General features: G+C 43.2%; 1 protein-coding gene across 4 annotated transcripts in view; it reads right to left on the bottom strand.

Annotated features, from left to right (window-relative positions):
- Window positions 1–13,494, bottom strand: part of MAMDC2 (MAM domain containing 2) — a 58,211-nt gene that overhangs the window by 24,504 nt on the left and 20,213 nt on the right. For all 4 annotated transcript variants that reach the window (XM_057402164.1, XM_057402165.1, XM_057402166.1 and 1 more), the window contains exons 3-5: window positions 4,141–4,406; window positions 3,324–3,408; window positions 2,252–2,389 (exon numbers count right to left, since the gene is read on the bottom strand). In XM_057402164.1, the coding sequence (XP_057258147.1) occupies window positions 2,252–2,389; window positions 3,324–3,408; window positions 4,141–4,406 (489 nt within the window). The remainder of the gene's footprint in view (window positions 1–2,251; window positions 2,390–3,323; window positions 3,409–4,140; window positions 4,407–13,494) is intronic.

Genomic DNA, 13,494 nt, shown 5'->3' with positions numbered 1-13,494 from the left:
TAGTGTTCTCAAACCTGGAGATGTCACTTCTTGCTTCATTCCAGTGGAAGGAAGGGAAAGGTCTTGCTTGGCTCCACCACCCTGCCCACTGCCACGGGACTGGTGACACTTCAGTGGGACTTGCCTGATTTCTGCGCTTCACTTTTGCTCTGCAGTTTTACCACATTTTGTAGCTTAATTATGATCTCCATCACTGATGTACCTTCATAGTACAAGCCTTGCAAAAACAAGGCTCTTCTGTGACTATTGGCTTCTTGGGCTTTTCTCAGTCCATAGTCAGCAGTGGGGGTTTGGTGTGAAAAACAAACACTGTGGCTACAAGAAAACAGATCATTCCAATTTGGCAGTGTTTCCTATCACATAAAGTACTTTATTTAATAGGTAGAGCCACTGTCTGCTGCTGAAGTTGCAGTGAATTAAGCTTCCATGAAAATTTTACCAGCATGTACGTGCTGCAGGGTGATACTGGGCTGGGTTGACACTCTGTACTCAACTCACACAATTGTGAAATAAATAAGAAAAGGCACAGCGGCATGAGTTAAGGAAAGAGGATCAGCCCTGCTCTACATGATGCGATTCCTTGAACAAGGATGTCACATTGTTACAGGATGCACAGTGTCCTGCAGCAGCCAGATCTTCTGACTGCTCCCTGCTGTGGTTCTTCATGCACTACGTCAAAGGCTAAGAAAACCCCAGCCCTTCTCTGTGACTATGTAAAATGTTTTCCTCTCAAAGAGGTGCCTGGGACAAGTACTTCATACAGGGCAAGCGGCGAAAATCCTTTAAATCTTCACAAAATTCTGCCTCCAATAGGCTGTATTAACAGCACCACATTTAAATGAAAGAAACAAAACCCATGAACCACGCAATTTAACCCTAGATTCTTCAAACATGTTTCAATACCTTAGCTTTCCTGGTCAACTTTCCCAAAATCACTGGAAAGAAAAGCCCTTCCAGATTTTGTTCAACATCTTTGTCGCTGACATGGACAGTGGGATTGAGTGCGCCCTAAGCAAGTTTGCTGATGACACCAAGCTGTGTGGTTTGGTTGATAACGCTGGAGGGAAGGAATGCCATCCAGAGGGACCTTGACACGCTTGTGAGGTGGGCTGATGCCAACCTCATGGAGTTTAACCATGCCAAGTGCAAGGTCTTACACCTGGGTGGGAGCAATCCCAGGTACAGCTACAGGTTGGGCAGAGAAGAGATTCAGAGCAGCCGTGCAGAGAAGGACTTGGGGGGTGTTGGTTGATGAGAAAATGAACATGAGCTGGCTTCAGTGTGCACCCGCAGCCCAGAAAGCCAACCGTATCCTGGGCTGCATCAAAAGGAGCGTGACCAGCAGGTCAATGGGGGTGATCCTGCCCCTCTACTCTGCTCTCGTGAGACCTCACTTGGAGTATTGTGTGCAGTTCTGGTGTCCTCAACATAAAAAGGACATTAAACTGATGGAACAAGTCCAGAGGAGGGCCACGAGGATGATCAGGGGACTGGAGCACCTCCTGTGTGAAGACAGGCTGAGAAAGCTGGGGCTGTTCAGCGTGGAGAAGAGAAGGCTGCGTGGAGACCTCATAGCAGCCTTCCAGTATCTGAAGGGGGCCTGCAGGGATGCTGGGGAGGAACTCTTCATTAGGGACTGTAGTGATAGGACATGGGGTAACGGGTTAAAACTTAAACAGGGGAAGTTTAAACTGGATATAAAGAAGAAGTTCTTCCCTGTTAGGGTGGTGAGGCACTGGAATGGGTTGCCCAGGGAGGTTGTGAATGCTCCATCTCTGGCAGTGTTCAAGGCCAGGTTGGATGAAGCCTTGGGTGAGATGGTTTAGTGTGAGGTGTCCCTGCCAATAGCAGGGGGGTTGGAACTAGATGATCTTAAGGTCCTTTCCAACCCTAACTATTCTATGATTCTATGTACAGATCAGTGGTACAAGATCTTAAAATTTACTGTGTCCTGTACTTTTAGAATCCACAGAATTTCCCCCCACTCCATCCAAAATTTTATCCTTATTTAAGTAATTCTGAAGCCTAGCAAAGGGCATAGCAACCTTATTAGAAAGCTTACAAGAAAGTTTGTGTAAACTTCTGCAAATTCCCCCCATCTTGTTCTAATCCCCTTTTTTACATAAGTCATTCTTACCCTCCACCCCCCATGCCAAGAGAAAAGGAAGACTTCATATAATAATTTGAAGAGTCAGACATGGATCTCAGACTCAAATTTTCCACTATACTCTGTTCTACATTTGTTGCTTACCCAGTTCACTGTTAAGTGTGTGGTCTTTGGGCAGGATGGACTGAGAATTACGAATGTTCCCTCCACCAACAAACCAGTTGACATTGGGGTTCCAGCGATTCACAAAGCCACAAAGATGATTTTCTTCAAAGTCACATTCTGCAATTACAGACATCACCAGCTAAGTGCACACATTTTCATTACAGAAATTGGAAGAGAGACTATTGCTAATCACTGGCCTCACTTTACATATGGCAGGGCAAATGACATCTATATTTATAAAACTAGACACAGCAATGAACAGCTTATGAAAAAGGAAGAAAACTTTGCCAATAGATTTTGATCAGTAATAGGCAAAATTCTCATTTCCATCCTGTTCACTCTGATCTAACTTTTCATTATCTGGCAATACGGGACTGCTGTACTTTAGAACCAAATACACCACTCATAGTATTAAATGGTGTGGGCAGAACTTCCCCTTGTAAATCAGGGATGGCTAGAAACAAAGCAGGACTAATAGCAGTAATGAGACTGCTTTGTTTCCTTCACAGACTGGAAGAATTGTGACAATTTGGTTGGAGTCCACCAGAGCTCCTCAGAAATGCAAAGGTCTCCCAGCCTCCTAGATACTGAACTTCTTTAGTGGTTTTGGCAGATGTCATAAGGAAATAGCAGTAAGTATCAACAGAGTTTTCACTCTGCAGCCTGCAGGATGCCACTGTAAGGAAGCACAATCAGGCAGACAGCAAAAATTAATGTCACAGCTGTTACGCCTGATATTTGCAGCAGTCTAGTTTTGTGAAAATGTACCACTTGTTCCTGCTTGAGCAATAAATAGCTTTAGAATGAATTCTTGTATGTGAAAGGTCTATATATATCACAAAGATGGGTGAAGAAAACCCCGTATTAGTGTGTTCAACCTTAGCTTAAAAAATGTCTATATGTATGGCAGCTTGCTTTTCAGTAAGGAAAAAGCCATTGCCTTTTTCCTAAACTTAGGCCTTTAATTCAGATTTAAAACTGCCAACAAGGCTTTTTTTTTTTTTTTCTTTTTCTATGCAAATACTGTGGGAGCTGAACAGCCAGTACTTACCAATACAATATCCAGGAGTTATTTTAATTTCAAAAACTGCTATGCTGGCAGATTTGTCTTGTCCCATTTCACCTTCCAGTACAATCTGCACAATACAAACCAAACCGTAAATTTAGGGATTCGGTATTTCCTTTACCACCCTGAGCATTTAAATGGGATAAACAGGAGAACAAATTAAATATAGTGGGAGGTTCACCATCTCTGAAGTCAGAAAAGGTGCCTTTCCTGGAAGAGCTTGGCAGAAAGCTGCCAAGAAAGATGGAGTCAGTGCCCTTCCTTGAGGACAGAGGGCCTAGTGAAGGACAAGGAGACAAGGCCAAAATGTCCCACACTTCATATACGGGTATAGGACTCCAGATTCCTCAGGTGTGGCTATACAGGATGTTATTGTGAGAGATATGATTTGATGGGTTTGGGGTAGAAATACTGTCCTCTCAGCTTCTGAATCCTCCCACATGTGCACAGAGGACAGGAGTAAGTGCAGCTGCAGACCAAGATGTGGGAGATTCTTTATGTGCTACAGGATGCCAGGAGGTTTGCAGGGGTGCCGTGAGGTGAGGCATCCTCACCCCATGGCTCAGCTGGCTGTAAATTCCCATGAGACATGCCACAGACTCACTGGAATGGCATCCACTGCCTGGCTCTTGCCAGCTCTGCTCACTGATTTTAGGGACAGAGGGGTCAACTGGCTCACATGCTGCCAACAGTAGAAGTGAAAGCCCAGAACAGGGCCCAGGGTGGAAATGTTCAAGAAGCAGTTTATACACCCCAACACGTGCACCAGAAAGCCTGTGGTACTTTCTAAAACCAGGCTTACCTTGTACTTCTTTGTGCTGTTCATTAAATCCAAGCTAGCTATGAGCCAGCTATCTGAAGGCTCATTGGCTGACCACAGCAAGCGATCAAAGCTCTCTCCTTCCTGCCGCAGGTACAGGTTGAGCCTGGCGGGATCAGGTGATGCCTCTGAAGTCATTGCTATCTGATAAATCAGTCTGACACAGCTCCACTCCTCAGAGTACAGCTCAGGGCTGGACAGCACTGCTTTCTCACCCTCGTAAGATGTATCCACAGAAATGTAATGTCCTTGGAACAGACACACATCAGAATAATAAATGTCAGAAGTTTTGCTTTTGCATCCCTGGACAGAAGTACTTACTTATAAAGGAATTGTTCTGGGGCTATGTCAGGAGATTGAGACTACTACTCATTTGTTAAGCAAGTCATTTAACCTCTTGATATCCCACTGTAGTCTCATAAACATCACTTCATGTGCATGAAGCATTTTTAATTGCAACCCAAAAATTACTGGAAATCTTCACAGAAAGATGTTTTATCAGTGTAAAGTAGATTATTAAGTAAACACTGCTCTCCAGACCTGGTATCTTTAGACAGACAATTTGATTGACAAGATAATTTACACAAGCAGAAATATACTGCAGGAATATTTAGTTGTTTTACACATCAAAACTTTTAAATTCCATTTTTATAATTTATATGTTAAGCCAACACATAAAAAATACATTGCAGCCAAAACCCCCTAACCTTTTCTGTTTTCAAAGAAGAAAACTAGAAGGATACTCTCAAGTACTAGAATTAATATGTCTGCTGATTTGTAAAATGCTAAATGTAAAATTACGTTTAAACATATCAGAGTCTCAATGGGATTATTCTAAAATTACTGTCTGTGGGGATATTTTAGGAGCAGAGCATAAAACATAGCCTTCCTCATAAGAACAAACAAGAAAAAAGGATGTGATGACAAGCTAAAAATGCACAAGGCAGCCAAAAAAATGCCAAAGAAACAACATGCAGGAAAAGGAGGCAAAAGTAAATAAATCTCAGTGAAATATAAGCCTGGCCCTGGTGACTTTACAAACACACCAAAACCAAGACCAGGAGGGTAAAACACAATGCAGGAGTCACAGAAACCTGGAATGCAATGCATATCAGACAAATCCCATTCCTGATATTAATTCTCAGCAGTCAGGCTCAAGTAAGAGTCCTAAGAGCTGTCAGGGACTGTGTTGAGTCAGTCCTTCATGCAGAAGAACATCACACTTATCTTTGCTGGTCTCCCTCAGACCACATATTTCTTCTTTAATCTCATTTCACTCGACCTCAGAGCTTGTCTGTTTCCATACATACGTAAACACTTGCGTAACTTGGACACATCAGCAGCCTGACTGATGTTAAATATATATTGCTTGCCCTTGAGGCACACCCTCCCATCCCAAATCCTGCCTGAACCCTCCAACTCTACCAAGCCACCCCAGGGTTGCTTCCTAGGAGCTCCCCTATTGCCTTTACAAAAGTATTCTCTCCAATGTGAAAAAAATCATCTGCGTGGACAGTCACACACCCCCCCCCCCTTTCCACGGCAAAGAGCAGGTACAGATCTGGTCTACGAAGATCCTAAAGTCCTCTCTCATGCACCTCCAGGAAGATGCCAGAAGCAGGTACCAGATCTGATTCCTGAATCAACAACGTCTGATTCCTTGGGTAATGCATGTTACTGCATCCCCCTGCATCCACTCCCTTTCTCACCTGCAGACACTGCAGAGCAACCCATTTGTACAGTACATTTTTCTTTAACAGATGTAAGATAAATGATTGCTACTTCCTTAGGGGACAGATGGAGCCCTAAGCAGTATAAGGGGTTGTGTAAATACAGAAAAGCTGCATTTTCTTTCCCTATTTAGGGAATGGAATCTTTTTTGTCTCTTTGCCTTCTCTTTACATCTAATGTGTCTGGTTTCAGTCTCTTGGAGAAATACACAAATCACTGGTTAAGTACAAGTAACTTGTTACTGCAGGAGCATATGAAAGAAAAATAAACACAGGAATAAATATTTTAAAATAGGCACCTAATGTGCCTGCCAAATACTTAATCTGCCACTACGCAAAATGTGAGTGCATAAAATATTCACTTACATACAGACATTCAGTTAGTTCACAAGAGTTGGTACGCAGAGCATTTATTTGCTGGCATGTTCTACTCCGAAGATACGCATGTTTTTTTCTCATGCACAGAGGTTGAAGTGAAATCACCAAGGCTATATCAGAAGTCAAATTCTTCCCACACATTTGTTTTTAATTGATATAAGTGTCAATATCTAGTACAGATAAAGAATCTATGTTTTCAGGCTAGTCTGAATTTGGATAATTTTGCTTACAAAGAAACCTACAATTCGAAATCCATGCCTGGCAATTTCAGTTTAGATTTCAGCCCTATTTTTGTCTGCACTTCATGAGAAAACCCATAGGAAACGGCCTTCTTATAATACTCATCTTTTTTTTTCCCCCCAGAAATAAGTTAGTGTTGGCACAGGAAAACACATTCACATGAAGACCTCAAATTACCAGCTATAAGGCTTAAATGGCTGCCTGGCTTTAAGACTTGATTATAAGTAGACTAAGGTTCTTCTACAAAAACAGTGATTTAAAAGAAAAAGAAAACCTTTTATGAGTTTCCAGTTGGGATGATCGCCTCTATGTTTTCTGTCTGCTGTACACTTGCTTTCACTTGGTCTGATTCCCCACTGATATGTGAGAAAGATTGTGAATTCTCTTTTTAATCAGGGGGGTGAGGGCTGCTTTTTTAACACAGATTAATTTGACCCATTCATTAAGCCCAGAAATTAAGTGGTCTCATTCCTGATCGGCTAATAATTTTAGCATCTTCTGGAAGTTTAAATGTGTGATTGGCTCTACTGAAATCAAAGGGAGCACTGATAGGGATCTTCATGTGCAAGTTTAAATGCTTTGCTAATCAGGATCAGGAAGCCTGGCACTCCACAGTATCAAGCATAGAAAATACTAAGGCTAAACTTCTTCCAAATGAATGCTGGCATTGACTAAATGACCTTTATATTAAACTGTATTTCAGTAATAGTAATGACATGTGCCATTGCTGCAGAAAGGAAGGTCTCACAATGCAGACGTCAAGGGCTGACACAGAGCAATTGTGAGAGCAAATCAATGCAAAGAGAGGGCTCCTTGGAGTAAAGAAGCAGTTAACTTTCCACATGTGTTTGTGGGAGTAACAGAAGGATATTTAGCAGTCTGTGGAGAAACTGATGAATGCACAGTGCTATCGCCTGAAATCTCTCATTAAAAATGTAACGTGCAGCTTCATTTCCAGCAGCCTTTCTGTATCTGAAGGGGGCCTACAAGAGTACCGGAGAGGGACTCTTCATCAGGGTCTGTAGTGATAGGACAAAGGGTAACGGGTTCAAACTTAAGCAGGAGAGATTTAGATTAGATGTTAGGAAGAAGCTCTGCCCTTTGAGGGTGGTGAGGCACTGACACAGGTTGCCCAGAGAAGCTGTGGATGCCCCACCCCTGAGAGTATTCAAGGCCAAGATTGGAGCAACCTGGTGTAGTGTAAGGTGTCCCTGCCTTTGGCAGGGGAGTTGGAACTAGATGATCTTAAGGCCCTTTCCAACCCAAACCATTCTATGATTCTATGATTCATTTTGCAGTATGCCACATCATCTTTTTTCCTCAAAATCTTCCTCCTCCAAATGCCCATAGCACTTAATATATAGCCATCATTCAGGAGATAGCAAAAGAGGGCTTCTCTTCAAAATCACAGGAAAGCAAAAAGGGGTAGTCACAAAATGCTAGAAAAAGCCTGATGAAACACACAGAAACACAAGCATACCATTTCTCACAATTACTTTCTTAGTGGGTAGAGGCAGCCTGAAGCAGTATAAGGGGCTGTGCAAGTACAGGAAAGCTGCACTTTGTTTCCATTTTTAGGGAATGGCATGGGGACCTTGCCATTATGGTGAAGATACCACACAAGCTCCTTCACAGATGAGAAAAGCTAGGGACCTTTTGTTAACAGGCAGCAGTTCCTTGGTGAATGCAAACACAACCAGAAGAGAAAGGGAACTCTTGGATGTATTTCCCTTACCACTCACTCCTCAGGCTTGGTGTGTAATGCACTTTTTACCAACATTCTGCAATGACTTTTTACCTACAGTGTAACTTCATTCTCTTCTACTTGACAGTTGAATCAAGCTGCACAGGACCAAGCATGTGTTTCAATTTACATTCCTCCATGTCCTAGCAAAATATTTAGCCCAGGGGGGATTAGGACCCAGTGTTTCCAACCTACCCCTCCGCAATAGAACTATGCACTGCAGCGGTAAGACTCACAAAACGAAACCTTTAAAATCCATCTGTATGCATGTCTCTCATCTAACTGCTCTAATAAGCAGTTCCATAGAGAGTCTCCCTCAGTTACTGCTGATGATATATCATGAGTCATCCACCCAGGTTTTCCATATATATATATATTTAAATTTACTTACTAAATAAGCATCAATACATCAGTCAACAGTGATTGCATCAATGGCTTAGGAGGTCAAGAGGGGTTGAGACCAGCAACACTACTTCTTCCTTAGAACAGCACAGAAACTACACTGATTGCTTTCTTTGTAAATAACACAAACACAAAATGCCAGACAGTGGCTAATAAACTAAACCCAATTCCACTGACAAATGAAAAAAACCCAGCTGGGATAACTAAAATTACCAGTTAGCTTTTAAATGATGTATTTCCTCTAAAAATTTGGGAGGGTAACCACAGATGTGTTAGGCCCTTCATGGGGTTTATATCTGACACAGCTGTTTTCTTAGTTCAGCAACAGTGCAGCTTTGTAAGAAAAACTGCATATAAGCAGTGAGCTACAAGAGAAACAGTATTAAGGAAATATGAAGCAGGAAAAGTCTGGGAATTTACATTTGGTTAGGCACTCATTTATACAGAAAAGTTTCAGGAAGTGACTTAAAAGTTGCCAGTCATGTTTGGGTTTTCTCTGTACTTCCCATGCAGAAACAGGAAAGAATATTATCAGAGTTTCTTAAGACAAAAATTAATCTAAACCACTTCTCTGGAATCTCAGTGCCTGGATTTTGGGCCATGGCTTTATTTTGTACAGGCTAAAAAAAACAGTAAATTTTTTAGGACCTATTAAAACTTAAATCTCCAGGAAAAGTTAGTTAAAACTATTACTGATATAGATAGGCACACGTAATTTTGCAAGTGTTTGCACATGGAGACTATCCTTGGGTACGTATGAGGTTTAGATGGAGCTTCAGAGTTTGAGTAAGAGCACAGAAATTTTACCAGCTACTTCTCATGAGATTTTGGGTGAACCTAGGAGAAGGCTGGTGGCACTGAATAGGAAAGCTTCAGAATCGACACTCTGCTTTTCATTCAATTTCTTTCCAGTAGAAAGCAAACTTTTCAACTAAAGTGGACATTTTTTGCTGATAATTTGTCCTGGAAAACAGTACTGTGTGGGTCAATGTTAAATTTGTCCATCTATGAAAAGCTGAGATTTTCTGAAGAAAATCCTCTCTCTAATCAGGAACAGTCACCATGCATTTTGTTAAGGCTTTTTGGAGTGAAGAGGGAGAGTTGGGGGGTGAGGTGCAATTTTTTTTCAATATTTTTTAGGCAGTGCTTTGGGAAGCACATAATTGCATTAACAAGTGACTTTTCAGTTGGAAGGAAAGGATTTGTGCTACAATTCCAGTAAAGTAAAAGAAATCCTGAAACCGATCAAATGGACAAAAGCCTGCACAAACACCTAACCAGGGCCTACAGTGTTGTTCTGGGGGGCACATCCCCCCTGGGCAGCCTTGGCCACAGTGTCACCAAACCTGGTGCCTCAAAACCCACCAAGACCTCTTGTCACGGTACCAGCAGTGCATCCCAGGCAACTGGACAAAGCATCACCTCTCACCAGTGGTGCTGGACCCTAGGAGGTCTGTCCACCCCCAGGCCCCCAGAGGGTCTCCCAGTAGCATCACCCCAGCCGGATCTGGCAGACGGGGAAGTGCTGCAGCAGTGGTCCACTCTTGTGGGAGCTGGTGTTTAACCAGTTCTCCCTGGCCCTCAGGAGACTTGTGGCAGCAGTTTCTCCCTGGGACAGACAGATGCATATGGGGCACAGTGCAGCAAAGCCTGGCTCGTGAACGTAGAGGCTCAGTCCAGGGTGGTGCCATGATTAAAGCTACTTGACTCTGTAGGGCATAACTGGAATTTTCATTCCCTTCAAGCCACAGATTCACACCAGAAGAACTGCATGGTATATGCTGGGACCAATTACTGTTGTCATCATAGGAAACCTCCTTGTCTCTTCTGCAGTTTCTTAAAAGCAGCTCCGTGAAAATAGCTGAGGCATGGAGAAGCAGGAGGTGCTCTGTGTTTGTTGTCCGCAGCGGCTGATATACACTGCTACTGTGAAGCTCTTCCTTCTCTTCTGTGTCTACAGGGGCACCCCAAGCCTAAAGCTGCCACCTTTCTGCAGCAAAAGCTTGTGATCCTGCCAGGCTGCTGCCAGCTGCCTGAACCCCTATCTCTCCCAGCCAGGGAGGGCACCTGCGAATCCCACTAAATCTGCCCCTGCACTGCTCAGCTTCTTCAGGGCCAAGAACAGTGATTCCACACAACTTCCACAGAGCTGAGAAGTATTTATGTAAAACAAAGGCATTCTGTACAAAAGCACGGCCTCCAGTGATGAACACTGCAGCACTCACACACCTTCCTCCTGCAGGATTGACAGCCCTGGCAACTGGAGCTCCCCAGCAGCTTTCTCTCCAGCTCACCTTACTTTACTGCCCACGGAGATTTATCATTTGACACTTTGCTTGCCACTGCCACCAGACCAGGCAAGAGAGGTCGTGTTTCCCAGCCAAGAGGAATGAATCTTCAAAGGATCCTATTCCTTCCCAGAGGAGGGCTTAACTACCAGCTCCAGCTCCTGCCCTGTCCTTTGCTCACCAGAAAGTTCAGAAATACAGCTGTTAGCAAGCCTGTTAGAAACCATAAAAGCAATACAATCAGCCCTGAAACACTCTGTGACTGTGGCATCTGATCACAGCTACCACCATACTGGCAAAACATTCCAGCCTCCATCTGTCAGGATGACTATGAACATCTGGCACAAGTCCAGCTTGTATTGCCTCTTTCTGTTGCTGATTTAGAGGGTTGCTTCACTGCAGGGGATGCTTGAACTTGTGAGAGCTTGCTGGCAACAGCTGGGTCCTCTTCTTGCCCTCCCTCTTGAGACATCATGCACACACTTTATCAGGTCTTCTGTTTGTTCTGAACATAGCCATGTGGGTTTGTTTTCTTTCACAATGACCTCATGGATTTTTATATCCTTTTCAAGTTTTCTTTCTGCGTATTCCAACTGACACATCAGCTACTGCTCACATCACTTGATTCTCCTTTTCATGCTGTTCATTACATAATTTTGACAACTTTCTATCTGCTGACACAAAGGCTACCAGATACTTCTCTGCTATCTCCAGTTTCCCTTGCATCAGATTTTTCAAAAAGCCTTCTCCATGATTTCTTTTAGCTAGTACACTTGAGCAGGATGTAGGTGAGATTTGGAGGCACAAGACTCTGCTGTGAATTTCTGAATTGGAAGTAACTCAGAAAAGCTTTTTCTTTATTCTTTGGCATCCTAAATCAGTTTCTGTTCCCAGTGAACAAGGAATATTAAAGATAAAACCAAGATAAAGTTGAAATCGTCATGCATCTATATTTTCACAGTACTCATCTCTTTTATTACTAGCTCCATTCCTTTGCTAAATCATGTTTCCACCAGGATCAAGCACACAGGAGAAAGAACTGTGATGGCTCTTCCAGCACAGCTGCTTGTCCTGGCAGAGTGCATCACTGGGCTGCCATCCTTCAGCAAAGAGTATGTAGTTTCACTCCTACAGTATTCCCTTACTTTATGTTGTCATTTAGTATGAGTACGAGTATGTAGTATGAGCTCTGCTGTGTATTATGTGCTGAACATGTCTCAGCCTGCAGAAGGCAAACCTACACACCCATAGTTCACACAACAATAGCACTTTTCTGAAGAAAAACCTGTCAGATTTGCAACCAGACCAAATGCTGGCCCACATCCCATACAGGAACCAACAGGAGGAAGCTGGAGAGTCAGACCATGAGACAAGGGACATCTCCTTTTGTTTTAAGAAGGGGGGTTTCTGGGGCTATTCTTCTCCTCAGACCAGAGTGATAAGCACAGTCATGGCAGTAAGAGTTTGAGAGAGGTAAGGAAGACATACTCCAACCCCAGCAACCCTGATTTGGTTGTTGTCAGAATTTACACTGATCTGGAAGATCATGCTTTTCTGCTTCAAAAGCAAAGAATTCATGGTTGATAAACTTCCTTGGTATGTTCCAAAAGGGTTAAACTAAAAGCCCATGGTGCTCACATCTAAGCAAAACCCTGAAGCAAACCTGCCCTCAGCCAGGGAAGCAGAAACACTCTTGTCACAGCAAGCAGTGGCCCAGGAGGGAGAAGACAAAAGAGCCTTGGAGCTAGGGTGAGCAGGAACAGAAATCTGCCCAGCATGACTTGGCTTAGGTGCATGAGAGAGCATGCATGAGATCTCAGCATGCAGGGGGGGTCCTGAGCCAGGCTGCAACACTGCCCATGGAGAATGAAAACCCCTCAACCAGTAAACTTCTGGTGTGTGTTTGCAACCACAGGGACTCACTCAGTGAAACACTATAAAAGCAAAACTTTCTACTGTATGGATCTGCTCACTCTGTGTCTGTCAAATCACTTGGCCTACCGCACTACCCTAAAGAACAGCTCATCTACCTAAATGCTTGTCTATCTTTCTCAGCTACACCAGATTAAGTAATAAAATGTAGCCTTTCCACACAAGTCTTATTCCTCCAAGGAAAGTTGCAAATGTGATTTCCGATATAAATTATATTTGCTCTCATACTCACCTGAGCACTAAGTCCTACACAGATTGAAAGAATAATTGAAATAGTTACCTGGTTTCACTGGCCTCAAAAGTCCTGAGTTCAGTTTCCTGCTTTCCATAAACCATTTTTGGTTTATACTCCTTTTTTTTATACCAGAATCGTTAGGATGACTAACAGGCTCATGGTGGGCTCTTCGGGGATCTCATGTCACAAAATACAGAGCTGCTAACAGATGAGGTACATATTTATATCCATGTCCTGAAATAGCTGGCTACAGTGTGCTTGCAGGTGAGCTAATCAGACCCTGATGGGTGCTAGCAGCAACCTGGTAGAAGGTCACCTGAGGGAACCAGCCTAGCCACACCATCAGTTTCCAAAACCTGCTGGAGGTTTCTGTCTTGTAACTAGTTT

This window comes from Pezoporus wallicus, unplaced genomic scaffold (assembly GCF_028554395.1).
Source record: "Pezoporus wallicus isolate ANWC-B61680 ecotype Strahan unplaced genomic scaffold, APGP_CSIRO_Pwel_v1 contig_6275, whole genome shotgun sequence".
NCBI classification, from domain to species: Eukaryota; Metazoa; Chordata; class Aves; order Psittaciformes; family Psittacidae; genus Pezoporus; species Pezoporus wallicus.
Note: the sequence above shows the minus strand (reverse complement) of the source record. Positions and strands in the feature narration are given on the sequence as shown.